Source organism: Capra hircus, chromosome 19 (assembly GCF_001704415.2).
Source record: "Capra hircus breed San Clemente chromosome 19, ASM170441v1, whole genome shotgun sequence".
NCBI lineage: Eukaryota > Metazoa > Chordata > Mammalia > Artiodactyla > Bovidae > Capra > Capra hircus.
In genome coordinates this window covers 28,034,710-28,061,229 of record NC_030826.1, presented here as the reverse complement: position 1 = coordinate 28,061,229, position 26,520 = coordinate 28,034,710, and the positions used below count along the sequence as shown (strand labels likewise).

Genomic DNA, 26,520 nt, shown 5'->3' with positions numbered 1-26,520 from the left:
CACGACTGAGCCACTTTACTTTCACTTTCCGCTAGCTTTTCTCTCTGACTCAGCCTCAGCCCCTATCCACAGCCAAGACCACAGCAGACAGAGGTTCTCTGGCTGGGGTGGCCCCAGGTGCTGGATTTCTTGGGCAGGGGAGGATGCCAGAAGGGCCAGTTGGAGTCTGCGTGGGGTGGGGCAAGGTGCCAGCCCTGGGGAAGGTGGGTTGACGGGTGGCTCTGTGGTGTGGTGCTGCCGCTGCAGGAGGAGCTGGCTCCAGAAGAGAGGTTGCCTCTTCTGGAGGGGTCCACGATCCTCTGCTTGTCCTGCCCCAGGAAGTGGGTGTCTGTTCTTTCTTTGCCCATCAAAACACACTGGAGGCATTACTCTTCCTCCTCTTGTATTCCATTCTCCATATCCTGAGCCCTACGTCTTGGATCCTTCCTTTGATGCATGTCTTTGTGTACCACTGTTCAGTTCAGTCGCTCAGTCATGTCTGACTCTTTGCAAACCAATGGCCTGCAGCACACCAGGCCTTCCTGTCCATCACCAACTCCCAGAGCTTGCTCAAACTCATGTCCTTCGAGTCGGTGATGCCATCCAATCATCTCATCCTCTGTCGTCCCCTTCTCCTCCTGCCTTCAGTCTTTCCCAGGATCAGAGTCTGTTGCAAGTAGTCAGTTCTTCACATCAGATGGCCAAAGTATTGGAGTTTCAGCTTCAACATCAGTCCTTCCAATGAATAATCAGTGTTGATTGCTTCCGGATTGACTGGTTTGATCTCCTTGCAGTCCAAGAGACTCTCAAGAGTCTTCTCCAATACCATGGTTCAAAAGTATCCATTCTTCAGCACTCAGCTTTCTTTATGGTTCAACTCTCACATCCATACATGATTACTGGAAAAAACCATAGCTTTGACTAGACAGACCTTTGTTGGTAAAGTAATGTCTGTGCTTTTTAGTATGCTGTCTCGGTTGGTCATAGCTTTTCTTCCAAGGAGCAAGTGTCTTTTAATGTAGTCGCTGCAGTCACCATCTGCAGTGATTTTGGAGCCCCCCAAAAAATAAAGTCTGTCACTGTTTCCACTGTCACCTTTTCCCCATCTTTTTTCCATGAAGTGATGGGACAAGATGCCATGATCTTCATTTTCTGAATGTTGAGTTTTAAGCCAACTTTTCCACGCTCCTCTTTCACTTTCATCAAGAGGCTTTTTAGTTCCTCTTCACTTTCTGCCATAAGGGTGGTGTCATCTGCATATCTGAGGTTATTGATATTTCTCCCGGCAATCTTGATTCCAGCTTGTGCTTCATCCAGCTTGGCATTTCTCATGATGTACTCTGCATATAAGTTAAATAAGCAGGGTGACAATATACAGCCTTGACGTACTCCTTTCCCAATTTGGAACCAGTCTGTTGTTCCATGTCCAGTTCTAGCTGTTGCTTCTTGACCTGCATACAGATTTCTCAAAAGGCAGGTCAGGTGGTCTGGTATTCCCATCTCTTTAAGAATTTTCCACAGTTTGTTGTGATCCACACAGTCAAAGGCTTTAGCATAGTCAATGAAAGAGAAGTAGATGTTTTTTCTGGAACTCTCTTGCTTTTTCCATGATCCAGCGGATGTTGGCATTTTGATCTCTGGTTCCTCTGCCTTTTCTAAAACCAGCTTGAACATCTGGAAGTTCTCGGTTTGCATACTGTTGAAACCTGGCATGGAGAATTTTGAGCATTACTACACTAGCATGTGAGATGAGTTCAGTTGTGCGGTCATTTGAACATTCTTTGGCATTGCATTTCTTTGGGATTGGAATGAAAACTGACCTTTGCCAATCCTGTGGCCACTGCTGAGTTTTCCAAATTTGCTGGCATATTGAGTGCAGCACTTTCACAGCATCACCTTTTAAGATTTGAAATAAACCTTAAACTGTGTCAGTTGTTTTCTGTCATACCTTTTCTCTAAAAGCACCATCCACACCATTCCTTTGTGCTTGCCCACCTGCTTGGACCTGCTGAGGGTTCCCAACTCACTCCTCCCGCCTCACCATCCTGGATATCTCTCTTTCCATAACAGTCCTTTTGGGGGTTCACTGCACACAGCCACATGATGGAGGAATGCCCCCCCAACTTGTACCTAAGCCCCAGATTTATTTATTTAGCTGTCTGGATTTTAGTTGTGGCATATGGGATCTATTTCCCAGGCCAGAGACTGAACCCGGAACCCCTGCTTTGGGAGCAGGGAATCTTAGCCACGAGACCACCAGGAAAGTCTCCCCAGGCTGGATTTAGCACAGACACCTAAGGCCCCTCCTGTGGGCTGCTGTCCTCTCTCCCTGCACTCGGCTGTGGCTCCTGGGGAGAGAGGAGGGGAACTCTGACCAGCCTTCCTGACCAGAGCTCGTGGGCTGACCTGGCGCCCCCGTGCGGCCACCTGCGGCTCTGCAGATGGTTTCTGGCCACCAAACAGGCTGTGGTCAAGTCGCCATTTTGACACAACAATGTCAGCTACGTTAGTGTTGCAGGAAGCGGGATCCCTTCCAGGGTCCAAGAGTGGACTCTTGTCCAACGCTGGGAAATGAGTAGTCCAAGGAGACACACATGCTTACCAAGCAAGAGACTATTGGGAAGGCGCTAGGTGGAGAGCAGTAGCGTAAGGGAACCCAGGAGGACTGCTCTGCCATGTGGCTCACAGTCTCAGGTTTTGTGGTGAGGGGTTAGTTTTGGGATTGCCTCTGGCCAGTCAGCTTGCTTGGCCCATGGTCTGACTCGGGTCCTTCCTGGTGGCACACGCATCTCTCAGCCAAGATGGACCCCAGTGCAGAGGATTCTGGGAGGCTGGTTGTCTCCACCCTGTGGTGGCCTCTCCCGAATTCTCCCGGTTAGTTTTATTGGAGCCTCTTGCTATGAGACCACTTAGGCAAGCACTTCTCATCCTGCCTGGCCAAGGTGGGTTGTGTCAGCCAATGGTTCCCTAACATAAGAACATTGGCTTTTGTTTCTCAGTGGTACAGGCAGTAGAGCATCTCAGGCCTCACTCCATCCCTGAATCAGATGCGCCTGGAGTACAGGGGATAATTGGCTTAGCAGTGAAGCTGGGCAGAGTTTGAGGGCATCAGGATGGGGAAGGATTGGGAGGTGCCTGGTCAAGAATGGAGTGGGGTTCAGAGCTGGAATTAAAGGGTGCCTGCACTATTTTGCTACAGAAAAAAAAATGCTGAAAATGAAAGCTGTATTTTTTTTAAGCAGTCAGCCTGTTATGCGCTCTCCCTCACTTTATCTGAGTGCCCATTTTAGGGAATAGAGAGTGGGGGGAGGGGCCAAAGAAGTATCAGGAGAGACAAAGGAACTGCACCATCTGTCTGAAGTTAGAGACCCTGAGAAGCTTGGAGTTAAGGGGTCCTCAAGGACCCCCGGCACCCCCCGCCCATTCTGGGTGCACCCAGACAGAGGCCTGGCCTGGGGTGGCCCACTCCCTGAGACCCCAGCCTCCGTACCTGGAATTCTGCTCCTGGGGAAGCTGTAGGGATCCCATGTCCAGTCATACCTGCCAGCTGGAGGACAAGTGGGGCCTGAGAGAGGTGGCCCAGCCAACCATGGTCTGGTGGCTAGGCCATATCTGGCCAGCAGACCACATCCTGTCTGCGGAGGGCCTGGTCCAACCCTCAGGTAGGGAGTGGGGGAAGTAGACTGGCCTCCCCGCATGTCCACAGAATCAGCTGACAAGGCCTCGAGGCTTGAAGGTCAGCTTGGGACGACAGTACCGTGTTCTGCCTGCTGGAGATGGGTGTCCAGGTGGGGCTACCCCGCGGCAGGTATCCACAAGGCTCGATCCTTCACTTCCTTTAAGCCTTTACTCAGAAGTCACCGTTCACTGAGGCTCCTCTGGTCACACTATCTAAAACTTCAGCCCCTCACCCAAATTTCACATCCACTCCCTGTTTTATTCTCTTCTCATTACTGTTATTTATGATACTGTACATTTCACTAATCTTGTTTATTATTTCCCCACCCCCTCTCATGCACACATACAAAGAGATGCCCTATAATATAAGCTGGGCTTCCCACGTGGCTCAGATGGTAAAGAATAAGCCTGAAATGCAGGAGACTCAGGTTCAATCCCTGGGTTGAGAGGATCCCCTAGAAAAGGAAATGGCAGCCCACTCCAGTCTTGCCTGGAAAATTCCATAGACAGAGGAGCCTGGCTGGCTACACAGTCCATGGGGTAACAAAGAGTTGGACACAACGGAGAGACTAACACTTTCGCTATAAGCTTTCACTTTCAATATAAGCTACATGGAGATAGGAATTTTAAAAATATTTGTTTGGCTGTACTGGGTCTTAGCTGCCACAAATGGGATCTAGTTCTCTGACCAGGGATTTTGAGAGCTGTTTTGAGAGCTTGGAGTCTTAGCCACTGGACCACCAGGCAAGTCCCCAAGACAGGAATTTTTATCTGTTTTGTTTACTACTGTACCCTAGAACTTAGAACAGTGCCTGGCACCTAGGAGGTACTTGGTAAATATTTAATTAATTCACTTATAATCAATTTGTAAGATGAAGCAACAAGATGAGATGGTCCCCAGGGTCCCTTCCAGCTCTGATTCCTTGTCCCTGTCATCACTTGTGTTCATTCAGTTGATCATTCAGCAGGTATTTACTGGAAGCCTCAATAGTCAGAATGACCCTCTCTCCCTGAGCCCAGGAAGTTAAGCCTTTGCTCAGCAGACCCCTAGCACAGAAGAGAAAGCAAGTCCTGCAGTGCCCACCTGTGTGTGTCACTTCTTTGGGTCCCGGATTCTCAGTGATGAGCTGGGATTAGTTGGGGAGTAGGGAGTAGGACACAGCCCGAGAATGGTGACCCAGGGTGGTGGTCAGGTCAGGGTGGCAGGGCTGTACCCTGGAGACGGAGCCTGCGGTGCTGGAGAGAGTGGTGCCGCTCTTTCAAAGAGGGAGGAACTCTTTCAAAACCTATTTCTATTAAGGGGAAAGGCTCTGGTGCTTTACCCTTAGCCTCTTTTTTTTTTTTCTTTTAAAGAATTTTTTTGATGTGGGCCATTTTTAAAGTATTTAATTTGTTACAGTATTGCTTCAGCTTTATGCTCTGGTTTTCTCACCCCGAGGCATGTGGAATCATAGCTCCCCAACCAGGAATGGAACCCACACCACCTGCTTTGGAAGGTGAAGCCCTAACCACTGGACTGCCAGGGAAGTCCTCCCCCTCACCTCTTTAGCACTCGCTAATCTACCTTTTCCAAAAGAGAAAGCAAGCTGCCAGCTCTAAAGCCTTGGCAGCCCATAGTACCTGGCTAGAATTTAAGAACAGAACTTTGTGATCATTCCCTGGTGGCTCAGATGGTAAAGAGTTGGCTTGCAATGCAGGAGAGCCGGGTTCGACCCCTGGGTCAGGAAGATCCCCTGGAGAAGGGAATGGCAACCCACTCCATGATTCTTGCCTGAAGAATCCCATGGACAGAGGAGCCCTGCGGGCTACAGTCCATAGGGTCGCAAAGAGTCAGACAAGACAGAGTGCTTAACACTTGTGATTATTATATTCAGCTTACTTATTTTCTATTTATGAGAAGTGACTGTAGCATTTTTACTTAGAGCAGCAATATAAAGTTTCCTTTTGATATAATTTTGAACCAAAGAAAAAGTGCACCGATTTAAAGAAAAGTAATGATTATAGGTGGTATGTCAAAGCAGTAATGGAGTGACATGTTTAGGAAATATGCAGCAAGTAATGTGTTGAGCACCTACTGGGCTGGCAGATGTAATAGGGGTTGGGGAGCTGTAAAGGAAACAGACAAAACTGCCGCCTTCCTGGAGGTTATATCCTAGTGACGGCAGAACAGTGATCCAGAATGCTTGGTGACATTCCTAGGAAGGTGGGCGTCAGTGTCATCCCTGGCCCCCTGGGTTCCCGGTAGCCAGCCATCCCCCCACAACAGGAAGTGAGGGGCCGAGGGGACCCCCCCCCACCAGCTGCAGAGAGCATCAGGCAACAGCGAGTCCCTGGATGTGGGGAGCAGAAGCTATCCTGGGGAAGTTCCTGCCGGTGTCCGGGGCAGAGGAGAGGTGCCACCGAGCAGTGGGTGCACCTCCGGACTGGGCGGAGCAGGGGCGGGAGGTGCTGGGCCAAGGCTCAACCTCTGATGCTCCTTCTCGGCAGGCCAGCTCCCGCCCCGCCCTGGAGGGCTATTTCCACGCCGTGGTGACAGCAGTGGAGCAGATGGCCAGAGAGCCCAGCCCTAGCCGAGAGGGCCACCTGGAGAGGCTGGAGGAGATTTACTGCTCGCTGCTGGGGCCGCCGCCGGCCGCCAGGGGGCGCTGCGGCGGTAAGAGGCAGGCGCCTGAGCTGCGGCTCGGGCACCTGCAGGGGGCGCCAAAGAGCAACTCTAAACTAGCCGGGAGCGGGCCAGTGTGGCTGAAGCAGGGGTGGGACACACAGCAGCTCCCAGGAGCCCAGGGCCTGAGGATGCTCAAGAACTTGAAGGTCCTGGGTTAATATGAAGGCGGGTAATTTGGTCATGATAACAGCTGACACCTACTGGGCACCTCCCTACACCCCAGTTGCTGTTCTCAGCAGTTTACATGGTGGTTTAGACTCTTTTATGCCGTGTCCGACTCCAGCGACCCTCATGGACTCTAGAATACTGGAGTGGGTTGCCATTTCCTTCTCCAGAGGATCTTCCCCACCTAGGGATTGAACCTGGGTCTCCTGCGTTGCAGGCAGATTCTTTACCGACTTAGCTACAAGGGAAGCCCTTGAAACAGTTTGCACAGATTAAATCAGTTAATCCTCACAGTAAACTACTTATGAAATAGAAAGCATTATCCCCATTTTACAGATGAGAAAACTGAGTTAGAAAGAGGCTATAAATCTTGCCCAAGGTCACCCACCTCCTAAGTAGCTGAGCTGAGATTCAAGCATAGGCCGTCTGGTTCTTAGGTGTGTGGTGTTAGTTGCTCAGTCGTGTCTGACTCTTTGCAGCTCCCTGGACTGTGGCCCACCAGGCTCCTCTGTCTGTGAAATTTTCCAGGCAGGAATACTGAAGTGGGTAGTCATTCCCTTCTCCAGGGGATCTTCATGACCCAGGGATCAAACCCAGGTCCCCTGCATTACAGGGGAATTTTTTCACCATTTGAGCCACCAGGGAAGCCCGTCAGTATAATAACCAATGTGCTTCCTGTGCAGAGGTCACAGGTTCAGTTCCTGTTCAGGGTACGAAAACCCCACATACCTCTCGGTGCAGCAAAAAAATAAGTATTCTGTAGTGCTTCTGATTACCGCATGGAAATACCTATTCATGAAGCTCCCCATCCACCCAACCCTACCCCCAATCCCAAAGCTGGGCCAAACCCTGGAGCAAACCTGGCTTTGCTCTTCTTGGGTACCACCTGCTAACTCAGTGGTAACTCTGCATTGGCAGGACAAGACCTGTCTGGACTGTCCCCACCATCTCTGCCATATCCAGACACCTGCTTCCCACCCAGACTTGCCCAGCACATCTTACTGACCAGCCAGCACCCCCGTTGACCCCTTGCTTCTAGGGGGCTGCATGAGACAGTGGTTATGGGCACCGCATCATGGGTAAAAGCATGGACTCTGAAGCCAGATTGCCTGGATTTAAATTCTGGCTCTGCCCCTTCCTGTCTGACCTCAAGCCAGTTACTTAACCTCTCTGTGCCACTGACTCCCCCTCTGTAGTGAAGATACTATTCCCTGTGACCTTGGGTCACTGGTAGCACCTGGTGAGACAATAAGTGAGGTGAGAACAGTAGTAAGTGTCCCGTGACCGTAGGTTGCTCTCCCCTGAGGAAGCTGCAGCCTTATTCTGGAGGGAGCCGTGCTCTGGGGAAGTTAAACCCTAAGGCTGCCCATTAGGTGTGCCCAGTGTGCAGCCAGTAAGGTCTGGGGAGGGAATGACTCCCAGGGCTGGAGTGTCAGGAAGCTTCTGGATGGAGGAGTGGGGATCAGCTGGCCCTGGTCTCATCCCTGGATGCAGGCTTCCCTCTGCACTTAGTACTTGGCCGTGAGTCTGTAAAATCCCCTACAGGAGCATCTATTGCACCCAAGCTCCTAGAGAAGACCCTGAGAAATCCAGAGGCCTCTCCCCCGGTCTGCTTGTGGACAGTGGGAAGGGCAGCGTGGTGGCAGCGGGGCTGGGGGTGGGACCGCAGTAGGAGGGGCCAACAGCGGGAGAAAAGGTTCTGAAGGATAAAGTGGACTCGCTTGAGAAGGGTCCTACAGTTCCAGCTAGGAAGTTTGCAGGAAGCAGGAGCCACTAGGCGTGCTTGGGTTGCGAGGGGACCAGGGGTGTTAGCTCCGATGAGCTGATGGAGGCAGAGAGGCAGGGGAGCTCAGCAAGGCCAGACATGGGAGGTAGCGGGTCTCTGCCATTTCCTCTGGGCACCCTGACAGGGGCTGGGGGCGGGGGCGGGGCAGAGAAGACTCCCACGACCCTCTCCTCCGTGGTCTCCACAGCCTGCTCCTTCCTTCAGGTGACCCCCTCCAGGACCGGGCGCTGAGTGTCCCTCTGCCCAGCCCCCGCATCACCTTCCACCTGTGGACTGACGAGGAGCAGCTCTGTAAGCGCCTTGGACCTCCATGGGGAGCGGGCTGGAAATCATGGGGGATATGCGTGTGTGTCTGTCTGTGCATCTGTGTGTTCACGTGTATGTCTCGGTGTGTGCGCTGGTGTCTGTGTGTCTGTGTGTGCACTGTGTGTGTCTGTCCCTGTGCGTGTCTGTCATGTGTCTGTGTGCGTGTTTATGCGCTTATGTGTCGTTTTGTGTCTGTGTGCCCTGTGTTCATGTCCCTGTGTGTGTGTCTGTGTGCCTCTGTGTGTGTCTGTGTGTTGTGTTGTGTCTGTGTGCCTCTGTGTGTGTCTGTGTGCCTCTGTGTGTGTGTCTGTGTGCCCCTGTGTGTGTGTCTGTGTGCCTCTGTGTGTGTGTCTGTGTGCCTCTGTGTGTGTGTCTGTGTGCGCTCTTGTGTGTGTCCTGTGTTGTCCTGTGGTCTGTGTTGTCTCTGGTGTGTGTCTCTGTGTTGGCTCTGTGTGTGTCTGTGTGTCCTCTGTGTGTGTGTCTGTGTTTGCCTCTGTGTGTGTGTCTGTGTGCCTCTGTGTGTGTCTGTGTTGTCTCTCTGTGTGTGTCTGTGTGCCTCTGTGTGTGTCTGTGTGCCTCTGTGTGTGTGTCTGTGTGCCTCTGTGTTTGTGTGTCTGTGTGCCTCTGTGTGTGTCTGTGTTGTCTCTGTGTGTGTGTCTGTGTGCCTCTGTGTGTGTGTCTGTGTGCCTCTGTGTGTGTGTCTTGTGCATCTGTGTGTGTGTCTGTGTTGTCTCTTGTGTGTGGTCTGTGTGCCTCTGTGTGTGTGTCTGTGGTTGTTTGTCTCGGTCTGTGTGTGTCTGTGTGCCTCTGTGTGTGGTTGTGTTCTGTGTGTGCCTCTGTGTGTGTGTCTGTGTCTGTCCTCTGTGTGTGTGTCTGTGTGGCCTCTGTGTGTGTGTCTGTGTTGTCCTCTGTGTGTGTGTCTGTGTGCCTCTGTGTGTGTCTGTGTTGTCTCTCTGTGTGTGTCTGTGTGCCTCTGTGTGTGTCTGTGTGCCTCTGTGTGTGTCTGCTGTCTGTGTGTGTCTGTGTGTCTCTGTGTGTGTTCTGTGTGCCTCTGTGTGTGTGTCTGTGTTGTCTCTGTGTGTGTCTGTGTGCCTCTGTGTGTGTGTCTGTGTGGTCTCTGTGTGTGTCTGGCCTGTGTGTGTCTGTGTGCCTCTGTGTGTGTGTCTGTGTTGTCTCTGTGTGTGTCTGTGTGCCTCTGTGTGTGTGTCTGTGTGCCTCTGTGTGTGTCTGTGTTGTCTCTGTGTGTGTCTGTGTTGTCTCTGTGTGTGTCTGTGTGCCTCTGTGTGTGTGTCTGTGTGCCTCTGTGTGTGTGTCTGTGTTGTCTCTGTGTGTGTCTGTGTGCCTCTGTGTGTGTGTCTGTGTTGTCTCTGTGTGTGTCTGTGTGCCTCTGTGTGTGTGTCTGTGTGCCTCTGTGTGTGTGTTTTTTTCTGTTGTTGTTCTGTGTGCTGGTCTGTGTGCTCTGTGTGTGTCTGTGTGCCTCTGTGTGTGTCTGTGTTGTCTCTGTGTGTGTCTGTGTGCCTCTGTGTGTGTGTCTGTGTTGTCTCTGTGTTGTGTGTTCTGTGTGTCTGTCTCTGTGGTGGTGTTCTGTGTCTGTTCTCTGTGTGTGTCTGTGTGCTCTGTGTGTGGTCTCTGTGTGTGTGTCTGTGTTGTCTCTGTGTGTGTCTGTGTGCCTCTGTGTGTGTGTCTGTGTTGTCTCTGTGTGTGTCTGTGTGCCTCTGTGTGTGTCTGTGTTGTCTCTGTGTGTGTCTGTGTGCCTCTGTGTGTGTGTCTGTGTTGTCTCTGTGTGTGTCTGTGTGCTCTGTGTGTGTCTGTGTTCTCTGTGTGTGTGTCTGTGTGCCTCTGTGTGTGTGTCTGTGTTGTCTCTGTGTGTGTCTGTGTTGTCTCTGTGTGTGTCTGTGTGCCTCTGTGTGTGTGTCTGTGTCCTCTGTGTGTGCTCTGGTGCTGTGTTGTCCTTTGTGTGTGTGTCTGTGTGCCTCTGTGTGTGTGTCTGTGTTGTCTCTGTGTGTGTGTCTGTGTGGTCTCTGTGTGTGTCTGTGTTGTCTCTGTGTGTGTGTCTGTGTGCCTCTGTGTGTGTGTCTGTGTGCCTCTGTGTGTGTGTCTGTGTGCCTCTGTGTGTGTCTGTGTTGTCTCTGTGTGTGTTTTGTCTGTGTGCTGTGTTGTCTGTGTGTCTCTGTGTGTGTCTGTTGTTGTTGTGTGTCTGTGCTCTGTGTGTTGTGTCTGTGTTGTCTCTCTGTGTGTGGTGTTCTGGTGTGCCTCTGTGTGTGCTGTGTCTGTGGTGTTGGTCTCTGTGTGTGTCTGTGTGCCTCTGTGTGTGTGTCTGTGTGCCTCTGTGTGTGTCTGTGTTGTCTCTGTGTGTGTCTGTGTTGTCTCTGTGTGTGTCTGTGTTGTCTCTGTGTGTGTCTGTTGTGCTCTCTGTGGTGTCTGTGTGTCCTGTGTTGTCTGTGGCCTGTGTGTGTCTGTGTGCCTCTGTGTGTGTGTCTGTGTTGTCTCTGTGTGTGTCTGTGTTGTCTCTGTGTGTGTCTGTGTTGTCTCTGTGTGTGTCTGTGTGCCTCTGTGTTGTGGTGTGTCTGTGTTGTGCTCTGTGTGTGTTTCTGTGTTGTCTCTGTGTGGTCTGTGTTGTCCTCTGTGTGTGTGTCTGTGTGCCTCTGTGTGTGGCTGTGTCTCTGGTGTGTGTCTGTTGTGTGCTCTGTGGTGTCTGTGTCTGTGTGTCTGTGTGTCTCTGTGTTGTGTGTCTGTGTTGTCCTCTGTGTGTGTGTCTGTGTTGTCTCTGTGTGTGTGTCTGTGTGCCTCTGTGTGTGTCTGTGTGCCTCTGTGTGTGTGTCTGTGTGCCTCTGTGTGTGTGTCTGTGTGCCTCTGTGTGTGTGTCTGTGTGCCTCTGTGTGTGTGTCTGTGTGCCTCTGGTGTGTCGTGGTCTGTGTGCCTCTGTGTGTGTGTCTGTGTGCCTCTGTGTGTGTGTCTGTGTGCCTCTGTGTGTGTGTCTGTGTGCCTCTGTGTGTGTGTCTGTGTGCCTCTGTGTGTGTGTCTGTGTGCCTCTGTGTGTGTGTCTGTGTTGTCTCTGTGTGTGTCTGTGTGCCTCTGTGTGTGTGTCTGTGTTGTCTCTGTGTGTGTGTCTGTGTGCCTCTGTGTGTGTGTCTGTGTGTCTCTGTGTGTGTGTCTGTGTGTCTCTGTGTGTGTGTCTGTGTTGTCTCTGACTGTCTGCTTGCGCATCTGTTGTGTGTGCCTGTGTGCATCTTTGTATGTCTGTTTGCGTGTGTGTGTCTGTGTTGTCTCCGTGTGTCTATGTATCCGTTGTGTGTGTGTGTGTGTGCTCCTTGCCCCTTGAGTTGTCTGCAGCATCCGAAAAGCATTTCTCTGTGTCAGAGCAGCCCTGTGCATCAGCCTCTGGTCACGTGTGTCCAGAAAGTGCCACACACCATGTTGATGCCAATAGACAGTGCATGCCCTAAGAAGGAGGCAGGCGCCAGAGAAGCTGTGGTTCCCGGAGCAGGAGGGGGCCCACACTTCCCCTCCATGCTGGTGTCGGTCCCCTTCCCCCCCAGGCCCTGCTCTTCTCAAGGGAGGGGGAAGTCAGAGGGGTAGGTTGCAGTGGGCAGTGTCAGCCTGGTGAACCAAGTTCCAGGTCCACACACCCTTTCACGTGCTGGGTTACTCTAGATGGGCTCAGTGCCCTCGGACCCTCAGTTTCCTCACGAGCAACAAAATGAAAGGCAATTGGAAAAGCCCGGAGGCCTCTCCAGGAGCCGATGCCCTGTTGTCTGTGTTCCAGGGGAAGCTGCCGGGGAGTGGGAACATGGGAGGGTGCTCATGAGCCCACGGGGAAGAGGGCTTCAGAGTCCAGAGACAGTGCGTTAGCTGATGTCTTTGCAGCAGGACTTCTCAGAGCCTTTTAAGCTGATGTCTTTGCGACAGGACTTCTCAGAGACCTTTAAGCTGATGTCTTTGCGACAGGACTTCTCAGAGACCTTTAAGCTGATGTCTTTGCTCTCGAGCCTTTAAGATGTTTACTTGTGGTATGAGTGTGTGGGGTTCTCAGTCTCTGTTTGCCACATAACCTCTGTTCCTTCTCGAAGCATCTCATGGGGCTTCTGTTCAGCTAACAAGTGTGTGGCAAACATGGAACCACCAGCCTCGTGGGTGAGGCCCAGCCAGCCTGGTGTCCCCTCCCCACCCTGACAGTCCCCTTGGTCTCATGTCCCAGGGAAGGAACTGGTGCTCTTCCTGCGCCCGCTAACCCAGCTGCGCCTCAGTGCAGACTTGGAGGCCTTGGATCTTCAGGGCCTCCTGCCAGACTGGGAGTTGGCCCGGGCATCCATGCTGTCCACCGACAGTGGCATCGTGCGGGACCTTCCACTGGCGGCCGACGAGCTGCTGACACCTGGCAGCCCCGAGGCAGAGCGAGCCGGGCTGCAGCGCAAGGGGGGCATCAAGAAGCGGGTGTGGCCCGCGGACATCATGATGCCCAGCAGCTGGGATGGGCCCCTGGGGCTGCACCGGAGGACTGGCAGACCCAGCGGGGATGGGGAGCTGCTGCCCGGCATCTCCCGGCTGCACACAGCACGGGTACTGGTGCTGGGGGATGACAGGATGCTGGGGCGCCTGGCCCGGGCCTACTGCAACCTCAGGTAGGGTCCCAGAGGGCAGCTGGGTAAGGTCGGGACACAGGTGGGCCTGGCCTGGGCTGATGAAGAATGGAGAAATGGGCTGGGGGAGGCCGAGACCAGGGTGGAATGGGGGGCGGTGATACACTGTGTTCCCCCCAAACCCCACACCCAGCCACCATGGAGCACCATGCTCCCTGCTTTACTGCACCCATTCTACAGATGAGAAGGCAGAGGCTCAGAGTGAGCAGGTCAATTGCCCAGAGTCAAAAAGATATTAAGTAACAGAGCCAGGAGGTGGAACCAAGTCTGTGGGAAGCCCAAACCCCTGCTCATGCCTGCGCTCTGTTCCCCCTGCCAGGAAGCGAGAGGCCCAGAGGTTCTGCCTCACCCCTCGACTCAGCCTGCAGCTCTACTACATACCCCTGCTGGCGCCCGAGGTGCTGGACTGGGTGGGGGCGGTTGGGAGAGGGGGGAACCTAGGGGAAGGGGTGGAGGGCAGGGTTGGGGGGTGAGCCCTGGGGAAGTGTTCAAGGGTGTCAGGAGGAGGAACTGGGGTCAGTCTTCCTTAGGATGCGGAGCTGGGCAAGATCTGGAGGGCTTCGATCACAGAAGCCACAGACATGGGCCCTAGGGGTGGTAGAGATGCCTTTTTACTGTGGCAGCCTGCCCATGACCCCACGACACCATGGCTGATTTCCTTTTGCTTGTCTGATGGAATCAGTGGCAAACTGATGCTCAAACAGGAGGGCCTCTCTTACACACACACACACACACACACACACACACACACACACACACACACACACACACACACACACACACACACACACACACACACACACACACACACACACACACACACACACACACACACACACTCCTACCCCTTCCTAGGGGGAGATGAAGCTGCACTGGCGATATTTCATTTCTATCGCCCACTCTACTTCTGACAGGGGATCCTTAAATTCAAGGCACTGCTTGTCTCTCCCCTTTAAGGCTAATAACCGTTTTTCAGTGTCCCTGGCAGGCATCCTTGGGAAGGGGGGTTCCAGCTTCACCTCAAGTATGAGACCCGTCTTCACGTGGTGCAGAAATCTAGGCCCCAAGAGCTTGAATAATTTGACCCGTTCCCAAAGCTAGTTCGTCTAGGACCAGTACGTGGGGACCCACCCCGCACCGAGCAGGAAGAAAGTGCCAGAGAGGGCCTGACCGGTCCGCCCTGTCCCCTTGTTCACAGACGTCTGCAGCATCCAGGCGTTCGGAGCTGGGAGAGTTGGCCGCTTTCCTGGGCCGCGCGGACCCGTGGTACGAGAGCATCATCAACACCCTGTGCCCCACCATCCACAAGCTGGCAGAGATGGTAGGGGGGTGAGGGGTAGTGATGGGAGGCGGGGGGCATTTTCTTGAATTTTGACCTCAAGAGTCAGCCTCAAGGGGCCCCACAAGGGAAAAAAGGCAGAAGAGGGGCCCTAAGGAGCTAGTGGCTATAATTTACTCTGTACCAGGCACCTTCTTGTCTGGACAGTCCCGCTGTGTGGAGAGGACAAGGGAAACACTTTTTATTCTTTATTAAAGTGTGTGGGCCAATGATATGCTTCTCATTGGAAACTTGTGAGTTTCCTGGGCCACTTTGCAACGGTTGCAACAGTTAACGTTCCTGAGCACGGCTCCATGCCAGGCACTGTTCCAAGCACTCCCACCTGCAGCCCTACCAGCTGGGTACGCGTGTTTGTCTACTTGCTATAGGCACCACATCCCCATTTTACAGATCAAGCAGCTGAGGCACAAAGAGATTAGGTCTCTTGTCCAGAATAACAGAATGAGTCCCACTTGGAATAAGGCAGCTTCATTCCGAAGCATGTTCTCTGAGCCACAAGCCATCGTGCTGTCCCCAGGCCCAGGCGGTGGTGAGGACAGGCATGTTCTCTGAGCCACAAGCCATCGTGCTGTCCCCAGGCCCAGGCGGTGGTGAGGACAGGCATGTTCTCTGAGCCACAAGCCATCGTGCTGTCCCCAGGCCCAGGCGGTGGTGAGGACAGGCATGTTCTCTGAGCCACAAGCCATCGTGCTGTCCCCAGGCCCAGGCGGTGGTGAGGACAGGCATGTTCTCTGAGCCACAAGCCATCGTGCTGTCCCCAGGCCCAGGCGGTGGTGAGGACAGGCAGGGAAGGGGCTCGTCTTTCACTGATTTGAAAGGCCTTCTGCTGTCGTATGTGCTGCAGACATTCTTTTCCCACTTTTTTCATTTCAGTCTTATCAGAAGTGGGGTTTGTTCTGACCTACAGAATTTCAAATATGTTTTTCCTTTATGGTTTCTGCCTTTGCAGCCATGCTTTGAAAGACCTTCTCCATTCCAAGATTAAATTCACTGATAATTTACTCTAACACTTTTAGCATCTAATTTTTTACATTTAGATAACCTGTCTGCAATTAACTTCAGTATGTAATTTTATTTTTTCCAAGTGTTTAGATTATTGTTGTAAAGCTATTTATTGGGTATACTATCAGCTTGAAATGCCACTTTTATCATTTATTAAAATTCTTACATATGCTGGAGTTTATTCTTTCTCAGTGATCTATTCATTTCTGTATAAATTTGCACTTTTATATTTTAAGATCTGGCATGATACATTTACCTCATTACTCTTCTTTTGCAAAACTTTTCAGACTATGTTTATTTATCTTTCCATATAAGTTTTAGAATTCCATTGTTGAGTCTGTTTTGGATTTTTCTTTTCTTTTGTTTTGCATACTGCAAGGCATGGGATCTTAGCTCCCCAACCAGGAATTGAACCCATGCCCCCAGCAATGGAAGCACAGAGTCCTAGTCACTAGACAGCCAGGGAATGCCTATCAAGTTTTATTTTTAATCTCGTTGAGATTTTGATTGAATTTTGGAGAATGACCTTCAAAACCTTTAGCACATTAAGTTACCCTCTGGGGGTGTGGTATAACTCTTCACTTCTTAAAGTCTTTATTTCCCTCAGGATCGGTGTTCAGTCTTCATTTGTATTTTTTTTTTTTTAGATTCCACATGTAAGTAATATCCCATGAAATTTGTCCTTCTCTGTCTGGCATACTTCCTTTAGTATGATAATCTGTAGGTCCATCCATGTTGCTGAACGTGGCATCATTTCATTCTTTTCTGCGGCCAATATTCCACTGTATGTATGTGCCACAGCGTCTTGGTCCATTCATCTGTTGATGGACATTTAGGCTGCTTCCATGTCTTGACTATTGTAAATAGTGCTGTTATGAACACTGGGGTGCTGGATGGACCCTTTTGATTAGGGGTGGAAATCAGCCGGCAGGAAAGGCTTGGACAATGCTGAAGAAACAGCGAGGTTAGTGCAAGGCAAGGGGCACGAGGGGGTTTTGGAGTTTCTCTGTAAAGAAAGTGGCAGCTCCCGCAGCAGTGCGGAGGGAGCTGGCTGAAGACAGTCTCCCTCCCTCCCTCACAGCCTCTCTCCCTGGACACATCCCAGACCGTAGACCCCTTCATCCTAGATGCCATCACCTACTATGTTCGCATGGGCACCCAGCCTGTCTATTTCCAGATCTACACGGTCAAGGTAAGCTTCCCACCTGGGGCTCCAATGAGGCCATGGCAGCCTGTTGGACTCCAGGACCCCACAACCTAAATACCCTGGCTCCGGGGAACCAGGGGACCAGGATGCAAGTCATAAACTCATCCAGACATTCTTTTTTTTTCCCCTATATTTATTTATTTTATTTCCTTGGCCATATCAGGTCTTCCTTGCTGTACACAGGATCTTTCGTTGTGGTTCACAGACCCTCTAAGTTTTGGCCCATGGGCTTAGTTGCTCCTCGGCATGTGGGATCTTAGTTCCCCAATCAGGGATCGAACCCATGTCCTCTACATTGCAAGGTGGGTTCTTAACCACTGAACCGCCAGAGAAGCCCCCCATCCAGACATTCTTGGTTGTTGACTTTATCTTCTTCCTCTCCGGATAAGTAAGATAATCATTAACTTCTAACACCTCAAGTTCAAGCAGAAGCAGACTTCACGCAGAAGGACTCTTTGTCCTTTCATCCTCCCCATCATCCTTGCCAACCTCACCTCTTGCAGCAACTGCCCTCACCTCTGCTCTGCTCACCCCATTACACGATCAAGTGCTTCTCCTGGGTGCTCCTGCGATGCTCCGGGCCACGCTCTGGCACCTCACTTTGTTATGTACCTGCAGACGCCAGTGTGCCGCCCCACCAAGACTCTGAGTCCCCTGAGATGAGACTATACTTTGTTCATCTTGAGCCTCCTGCCAGCAGCACAGTAAACTGTGTGTGTGTGTGTGTGTGTGTGTGTGTGTGTGTTTGTGTGTATCAGAGGATGGGTCAGTGTGGGACTGGCTGTGTGCAGTGGGTATAGAGTTAGAGGCAGTGTGAGGTAGTGAGAAGTTCATGGTTCGCCTCCTGGTCCCTCTGCATGCTCGCTGTATGATCACAGCTCCCTTCACCTCCCTCACATTGATTCTCCCCACTTTTTTTTTAAATATTTATTTTAATTTATTGACTGCATTGGCTTGTGGCACACGGGCTCTCCTCTTGCACTTCCAGAGCATGCAGGCTTAGTTACTATGAGGCATGTGGGATCTTAGTTCCCTGACCAGGAATTGAACTCATGTCCCCTGCACTGCAAGGTGGACTCTTAACCCCTGGACCACCGGGGAAGTCCCCCTCCCCACCTTTTGAAAAAATGACTTTATGTACTCATTTATAGGCTGTGCTGGGTCTCTCAGCTGTGCTGGCTTTTCCTGAGTTGCAGTGACCGCGAGCTGCAGTTTGCAGGCACCTCACCGCAGTGGCTTCCCTTTTGCAGAGCACAGGCTCTTGGGTGCATGGGCTCAATAGTGATGGCTTGAGGGCTCCAGAGCTCAGGCTCAGTAGCTGTGGCACACAGGCTTAGTGGCTCTGTGGCATGTGGGATCTTCCCAGACCAGGGATCGAACCCATGTCTTCAGCATTGGCAGGCGAATTCTTTACCACTGAGCCACCAGGGAAGCCCCATTTTCCCCATTTATAAAATGGGGAAAGTAATCTTCATCACAGGGTTTTTGTGAGCACTCAAATGAGTAGAAAAATATATTAAACGATTGATGGGGGAAGATGATGGCAAGGCAGTCAGCACATGGAAGATTCTAGGACAGTGGTGGGAAATTCAAAATCCCACATCCCGGGACTTCCCTGCTGGTCCAGTGGCTAAGACTCCACTCAGGGGGCCTGAGTTCGATCCCTGGTCAGTGAACTAGATCCCACATGCTGCAACTAAGACCCAGTGCAGCCAAATAAGTAATAAATAAGTAAATATTTTAAAAACATCCTGGGCTGTGGGGGTTACTGGGAGCTGCCCCTGGCAGGGACAACATCCCCCAGCCTCCCTGCCCCCCGCAACCTCCCTCCAGATCTTCTCTGGTGACCTGAGCCAAGACCCTGCCGAGGACATTTTCCTCACCGAGCTCAAGGTCAAGATCCAAGACTCCAAGTTCCCCAAAGGTGAGCATCTGTCTCCCCTTTCCCAAAGCTCAGCCAACTCAGCTTCCTCAAGGCCCACTTCCAGAAAGTCCTCCCACCTCTCACGGCCCCATCGCACCCCTTCCTTCCCACCTCTGCTGAATACCAGAGTGCCCTGTCCCCTGCAGGCTCGCCCAGCCCTAAGGGCATCCTGGTCCCCCCCTGAGATGCAGCCTTTCGGCTCTGGAACAGATGCAGCTTCACCTGGGCCTTGATGAGGGAGGGATAGGGCCTCCCACCTTCATTCAGCCTCTTCTCTTCCCACAGATAGTTTTTCACCCCGGAGGAGAGGCGTGGCTGAGGGTCCAGGGGCTGAGCTCTCCATCTGCTACCAGAAGGTCAGTGGGCATGGCGCCGTCAGGAGGTGGCCAGAGGTACCACTGGAGGGAGGCACGTGTCAGGAACATGGTGGGGGAGAGTGGGGAGCAGACAGAGGGACCTTCTGACCTTCCTTTGACACAGCCCCCAGTTTCCCGACCTCCAGAGCGTTTTGCAGGGATGGGTGGGTTATGACTGGCCTTCCATATGGACAAGGAGGCCATCTGATGTAAGGAACAGGGTGCTGTCCCTTTGTTCAAAAATACCCTCCTCCCTAGCTGACCAGATGCATTGGAGTACAGTCCTCAGTCTAAAGGGAGGAACGTGCCCCCAGGATTGAGTGCTCTGAGCCTTCGTCCTCTGGTTCCTTACTGGACGTTAGCTTAACTGGTGCTCAGGGCAGTGGCAGGAAGCAGAGAAGGAGGGGTGGGGAGACAAGCAGACTGTTGATGTGGGGATGTGTGCCCTGTCCTGAGGACCCCTTCTGTCCCTGCGTCCCCCTCCCCAGGCCCTGCTCAGCCACCGGAACCAGGAGGTCACCGTCTCCCTGCGGGCCACTGGGCTGGTCCTGAAGACCCTTCCAGCCAGTGACACTGAAGGTGAGGAGCTGGGCAATCAGGGAAGCTGGGGCGGGAGGAGGAGAGAGGGTGGAGGGCCAGAGATGGAGGGAGCAGGGGAAGGCAGCCTCCTTCCCCGTCCCTGGGAAAGCAGGAAGATGGTCCAGCTCCCACTCATGCCAGGCCCAGGGCTGGGCACCAGGCTGCCTGGCGAGGCCCAGCCCGGCCCTCAGGTGGGCCATCATCAAGCCGCCCAGGGTGACGCTCCCCTGCATGAGCGGGTACGGGAAGGGGTTAAAGCGGGAAGGGGCGGTGGTCACGGTGGGTTCATGTCCTTAGGACATGGCATCTCCTTCCCTCCTTCCCTCCAGCTGCCCTCCTTCCCTGGAGGCCCATCCACAGCCCCAAATCTCACCCTTCCCAGTTTCAGGGCCCATCTACTGCACCCCCACTGCTGCGCCCGACACAGACCACACGTGCCTGAGAGTTAGTGTGACAGAGATTGTGAAGACCTCCAACTTGGCGGGAAGGTCCTTCTCTGTAAGTCCTGGGGAGGACGGGAACCAGGGATATTCACACAGGGTAGGGTGAATCAGAGAAGAGAGCCTGGGGAGGGTGTGCAGAGAAGAGGGAGTGAACCCCGAGCCTTTGTGAGCCCCTGCTGTTGGAACCAGTCTTCCTGTTGGGAAGAATCTGATTTCCAGTCTGTTTGAAATACTGAGCACCCACTGGCCCTCTTCCAGGGCCCTGGACCTCAGACACACACAGATAACTACAAAATGCACCCGAGTCCTGTATGCCCTGCTCACAGCAGCCAAAACAGCAATGGCCCAGCCTCTGTGTTTGTTTGTTTTTGGCTGCACTGGGTCTTCATTGCTGTGCTTGGGCTTTCTCTAGTTGCAGTGAGCAGGGGCTATTCTTCCTTGTGGTGCTTGGGCTTCTCGCTATAGCGGCTTCTCTTGTCACAGAGCACAGGCTCTAGGGCACGTGGGCTCAGTAACTGTGACCCACGGGCTTCGTTGCTCCGTGGCATGTGAAATCCTCCCGGACCAGGGATCAAACCTGTGTCCCCTGCATTGGCTGAGGGATTCTTAGCGACTGTAGCATCTGAGAAGTCCCAGCAATGGCCCCAGCCTTTGACCAAATAAAGCCAGCCCATGGCCCTGCCACTGCCCTTTGCCCTTTGCTCTTACTGATACTCATAGAGATACAGACATAGGACCTGCCCATTTTCTCCCTATCTGATGGCCACTCTGGATGTCACTGCCCTAGTCAGTTGGGCTTGGAGTGCATGATTACACCTGAACCATGTTGTCAGAAAGCCTGAACTCCCCCCTCACCCAGGCAGATGCTCCCTTTAGGTCAAGCTGCCTAGGAGGTCTGATGCCCAAGTGTCTTGAGTGCTTCTGTGACATCCTGCATCCCTGCAGGTCAGGATATCTTATCACTTCCCACCTCATCCTAGCCCTGGGCATTACTCGACCCTTTCCTCTGGACTCTTTTTCCTAAATCAGCTCCTTAAATAGATAGTGTTCTCCACGTTGGTCCATGACCCACTTCTTTTCTTAGCTCCTGGGCTATCAAAGCTATGTCTGTGGCTTTAGTCCAAGTTGTTCAGGGCACCCACATCTTTATCTCCTGCTCTGACATTCACCTCTGAGTGTCTGACCCCTAAGTTAGCATGAGCTGGGTGTCCCACAACACCTCAAACTCAAGATATTCAAAACCGAAGCCAGAGCTTTCCAGTAGTGGAGTTCTCTAGAGCCAGACTGCCTAGACTCAGATCTTGGGGCTCTTATTTACCAGCTATGTGACTCTAGGGAAGTGTCTCCAGTTTTCTGTGCCTCAGTCTTACTGTCTAGAAAATGGGGATAATAATGGTAGCTACTTTATCCGGTTGTTGTGAGGACTGAATGATGGTGACATGTAAAGGTTCTAGGAGAGCACTTGTCCAAGGCAGAGCTATATACGTGGTACGGTATTATTTAGTCGCTCAGTCGTGTCGGACTCGTTGCAGTCCCATGGACTCTGGCCTGCCAGGCTCCTCTGACCAAGGGATTTCCCAGGCAAGAATACTTGAGTGGGTTGCCATTTCCTTCTCCAGGGGATCTTCTCAACTCAGGGATCAAACCAGTGTCTCTTACATCTCCTGCATTGGCAGGTGGATTCTTTACCACTGAGCCATCTGGGAGGTCCCATATATGTGTTAGCGGCTGTTGTTATTTCATGCCCTCCTCCGCTGTGTCCATCTCCTGCCCAGTGAGGCCATCATTAACCAGTCACCTTTCCCAGAAACCTGGGAGTCAGCTCAGATGCCTTCTCTTCCTTACTTCCCTTTGTTTGCTGGTGTTCCCTCTCAAATGCTCTCATGCCCCTCCCTTCTTCTCCATCCTCTTTTTGGTCCAGCAAGGTTGACCAGCTGTCCCAGTTTGCTGGGACTGGAGAGTTTCCTAGGATTTGAGGCTCTTGGTGCTAAAATTAGCGAAAATTCTAGGCAAACTTGTCATTCTTAGGCCAGATTTTTCATCCACCTCCTTCTGGACAAACTCAACAGCCCCCCGTTGTCACACCAGTGCTCCTTCAGTCCACCCTCCACACTTCTGCCCGTGTGATCTTTCTAAAACAGACACATCACTCCGTGCTTAAAACCCCTTGATCATCTTCCTCTCCGCAGGCAGAAGGGTGGAAGAACTTCAGTGTTGCATAGCTTGGTTCCTCTTCCTCTCCATTTGCAACCCCAGCCAGCCCTGCACACCCTTGACACTGGGTTATCTGTGATACAAAACCTAACCTGGGTCCTCTCGCCCAGGTGCAGTAAAGCCAGTCTCCTGACACTGGGTTGTGGTGAAGAGCAGTGTAGCTTTTGTTGCAGGTGCCAAACAAGGAGTCCAGGGCAGCTGATGCTCAAAACCACTGACCTCCCCAAGGAGTTTCAGCAAAGCACTTTTAAAAGCCAGATGAGGGAGGCGCATCCTAGGGTATGTGATCAGCTGGTATACAATTCTATGATTGGTTGATGGCAAGGGAACGGAGTGATGTCATAGGCGTTAACACCATCAATCATTAGGTGCCAGTAGGTCTGGGGGCTACGTGCTCATGATTATGTAATTAATAATTATCATGTAGTTAATTTCTTCCATTGGTGATGGTTTTAGCATCTGTAATAAAACAACTCAGGAAATGTGCATCAGACACTGTGATCTAAGTACTTCAGAGAGGAGCTGAAGCAGAGGATATGGGGGAGGGGCCTGTTCCCAGGAAGGCCCCATAGCACCCTGCTCAGTTACATTTGGAAGTGTGCTGGCCATCCTTCCTCTGTGCCTCACTTGGCCTGAAACCCCGTTCCTCCTTTTCTCTTCCCTGTCCTCCTTTAATAACCTCTTTCTCTTTCAAGATTAAACTAAGGTGTCATTTCCCCCAGGAGGCCCTTCCCTGCACATCCTCCACCCCTCTCCCCCGAGAGCTACGTCCCCATGTCTGTGCCAGCTGCCACCCTCCCCCCACCCCCCCGCAAATCCTGGGGACATGGCCATGGCAGCATTTGCAAAACTATCAGTGATGTGATCCCAAGGCCTCTGTAGGGCTCAGGCCCTTCTCCACCCTCCCATCATTCAGTGTGGGAACGGCTCACAGCAGGAGCTCTCCAGATGTCTCCTGATCCAGCCTCCACCTCTGCAGGATCTCACCCCTAACTAGAGCTCCCTTTTTCTGGGGCAGCCTCTGCCCCGGAGGAGCCCTCTACAGGCTGAGAGCTCTGTACTGAGCTGAGATTTCCAGACAGGATGCTCTGTGTTTGAGCTTCGAGTGCCAGGGTGGACCTATTTCCTTTTCATATATTTCCTCTTTCAAAGTCAGTTCCTTACAACGGTTTCTATTTTGAATGACCTCTTTAAATAACCTGGTTGTGGGACTTTTGAAAATCTAAACACCGCAGTGAGTTCCCTTTCATCTACAAGGTAGTTGCTAATAGTAACATATTTTTGCTCTCAATAGGTGAGAAAGAAAAAGCACAGAGAGATTAAGAATCATGTCCAAGGTCACACAAATAAGAAGTGGCAGAGCCAGGATAGGAACCCGGGTGCTCTGGGTGTGGAGTCTCTGACTCTCTTCCTGGGAGATTCTTGCACACCCTGCCCAGAGACTTCTGGCAGCCAACCCTCCCAGTCCACAAAAGTCTGGCAGAAATGCCCGGATGAGCCTGACCTCCCCAGGTTTAGTCTCTGCTTGCATGCATACATGCCCAGTCATGTCTGACTCTTTGCAACCCTATGGCCTGTAAGCCCCCCAGGCTCCTCTCTCCTTGGGATTTTCCAGGCAAGGATACTGGAGTGGGTTGCCATTTCCTCCAGGGGATCTTCCCGACCCCAGGATTGAACTTGCATCTCCGTCATCTCCTGCATTGGCAGGCAGATTCTTACCACTAGGCCACCTGGGAAGCCCTTCAGCGCTGTTGTGAAAGTGAAAGTTGCTCCGTCGTGTCCGACTCTTTGTGACCCCATGGACTATACAGTCCCTGGAGTTCTCTAGGCCAGAATACTGGAGTGGGTCGCCTTTGCCTTTCTCCAGGGGATCTTCCCAACCCAGGAATTGAACCAGGGTCTCCTGCATTGCAGGTAGATTCTTTACCAACTGAGCTATCAGGGAAGCAGTTCCCTGCAATTTGACAGCAGGAGGACAGATCAGCCCTGCCTACAGTGGTGACCTTATGAAAAATGCCCAGGCCTTGGTTGGACTCCAGACCGCTCAGATCAGAATCTCTAATTTTATGTTTGGGAAAGGCGGTTCTGTGCTTGAAAGAGGTGGAGACTAAGGCTCTAGGATCTAGTGTTCCATGGTGGTGGATCACCCAAAGCTGCTGTCCACATGTGGAAGTGGCCAGTGACCAGAAAGGCCCTCAGAGCCCCGTCTGGAACCCAAGATGCTCCACCTTCTCTGAGAGGGGGAGGGGCCTCTCAGGAGCAGCAACCCCCTGCCCCACCTCCGTGCTCCCCAGGTCACAGGTTGGAGGGCTGCCTCAGGGCTGTTTTCTTTTGGTCCTGGGTGCATTTTCGAAGAAGCCACAGGGCTTTGGGTTTCGATGGCGGGGTTTCCTCCACCCCTACCCGGGTTTCCCAAGCAGAGGATGGATCCCTCCTGCCTGTCACTGGTCCCCTGGAACAAACTGATACAGGCCTGGTCTCACTCACAGGGGAAAGTTGCCACTTTCTAGACCTTCTGTCTCTGCCCCAGGGAAATGATCTTGTATGCAATCCAACTAATAACTGGGGTCAGGGCTTATAAAAACCTGGAAGTATCCCCCAATTCCACACATAACACGCCTGTCATATAGGAGGTGCTCAGGTCACTGGAGCACCTGGAGGGTCCAGCTGCAGCATCCCAAGTTGTTTTTTAAATTAAGGACAACAGATTGGAAAAAAGAACTGCACAAATGATGGGCAAGTCAAGGGCCAGGGCAGCCTGGAAGCACTTCCTGCGGGGCTGTCACTGCTCAAGAGTCACTTGTAGAAAGAGAGGCGGGGGCCCGCATGAACAGGGCAGGAGGTGTTGGCTGGGCCATCTGTTACCAAGGTGACGCTCCCTGAGCTGTTTCTATTGCAGGTGGTGACAAACACCTTCCGGACAACCAACATCCAGATCCAGAGCCAGGACCGGAGGCTGCTGACCCTGTCACTGGACAAGGACAGCTGCCGCACGTACAGGGATGTGGTCAGGTGAGGTTGGGCTCCATGGCAGCCAGCCCCTCCCCCTCCTGCCTCGAGCCCTGAACACCTTGAAGGGGGTTTGGATCCTGTGCCAGGCAGCTGTCCCGGATAGGTATGGACTCAGGTGATGACTTGAATCCAGGCAAAAGAGCACTTGAGTGGCTGAAGGTGGGCAGCAGCTGAGATTACACTGTTCCAAATCTGTTCTACAGACGCTCAGCCTGCAGCCCTTGACCCATCCCTGAGGCTGGCACTGCGCCCCACTCCCCCACAAATACACACACACATACACAGGCTGCTTCTTCTGAGGCAGCTATGCTGCAGTTAATGTGACACTTACTGGGGTCACCTGGGAGGTGTATTTGCATCAGGCAGGCACACAGAGTGACCCACCTGGGCACGTCCTCTGCCTGTGTTCACCCCAGTATGCTCTTTCTCATTTTGACTCTTCCTCAGCTCTCATCGGCCCCTCCCCCTTATCTATACCAGACAATAAAGGGTATATTTTAAAGGTATATTGTCTATACCTTTAAAATGCCCAGACAGATCTGACCCCTGAGATGGGTCTCCTGAGCTGGCCTCTCTCTGCCCATAGGTTTGAGGTTGCTCCCTGTCCAGAGCCGTGTTCCAGGACCCAGCAATCCAAGGTGCTGGGGCTCAGCTCCCACCAGCAGGAGATGGAAAGGAACAAAGCCAAGGCTAAGCCTCTGCTGATACCCATCAACACGTTCTCTGGCATCGTCCAGTGAACCCGAAGGGGAGTCCGAGAGTGGCGGGCTTGAGAGAAAGGATACACCACCCGTCCTGCCACAGTGGCTAGAACAAGGTTCCCTGGGGCAGCTTCCAGCCACATCTAGAAGCCGGCAAGTGCAACGGAGCCCAGGACAGGGGTGATGGAGCAGCCCCCACACAAAGGCCCAAGGAGGCCGTGACCAAGCTGTGCACACAGAACCCAGCTCCTCAAGCCTGCGTCCACTCCTGCATGAATTTCCAGTTCCTGCCTCTCCCACTATCTTCTCCCACTCAGGCTGAAACCAAGATGAGAGCTGCGGTCCGGGCCAGGGCCCAGCAGCCTGGGGAAAATAGGAAGCAAGCAGCGGCAGCCACAACCCTCCCTTCCCGCCCAGGCTATTCCCTTCAGCCTTGTCACCACTCCCAGGCGGGCGTCTCTCCCAGGTGAGACGACATGTTAGATTCAGTAAATGCACACTAAAGTCTCTCTGCTTTCATCTGA

The 26,520-nt window shown here is 52.5% G+C and overlaps 1 protein-coding gene across 3 annotated transcripts in view; it reads left to right on the top strand.

Annotated features, from left to right (window-relative positions):
• Positions 1–26,520, top strand: part of PIK3R6 (phosphoinositide-3-kinase regulatory subunit 6) — a 51,034-nt gene extending 24,514 nt beyond the window's left edge. For 2 of the 3 annotated variants that reach the window (XM_018064641.1, XM_018064639.1), the window contains exons 9-20: positions 6,145–6,310; positions 8,478–8,564; positions 12,778–13,201; positions 13,539–13,617; positions 14,418–14,540; positions 16,642–16,752; positions 18,601–18,691; positions 18,977–19,047; positions 19,536–19,626; positions 20,009–20,124; positions 25,183–25,295; positions 25,882–26,520. In XM_018064641.1, the coding sequence (XP_017920130.1) occupies positions 6,145–6,310; positions 8,478–8,564; positions 12,778–13,201; positions 13,539–13,617; positions 14,418–14,540; positions 16,642–16,752; positions 18,601–18,691; positions 18,977–19,047; positions 19,536–19,626; positions 20,009–20,124; positions 25,183–25,295; positions 25,882–26,035 (1,626 nt within the window). In that variant the 3' untranslated portion in view covers positions 26,036–26,520. The remainder of the gene's footprint in view (positions 1–6,144; positions 6,311–8,477; positions 8,565–12,777; positions 13,202–13,538; positions 13,618–14,417; positions 14,541–16,641; positions 16,753–18,600; positions 18,692–18,976; positions 19,048–19,535; positions 19,627–20,008; positions 20,125–25,182; positions 25,296–25,881) is intronic. The other variant, XM_018064640.1, reaches the window with a different exon arrangement.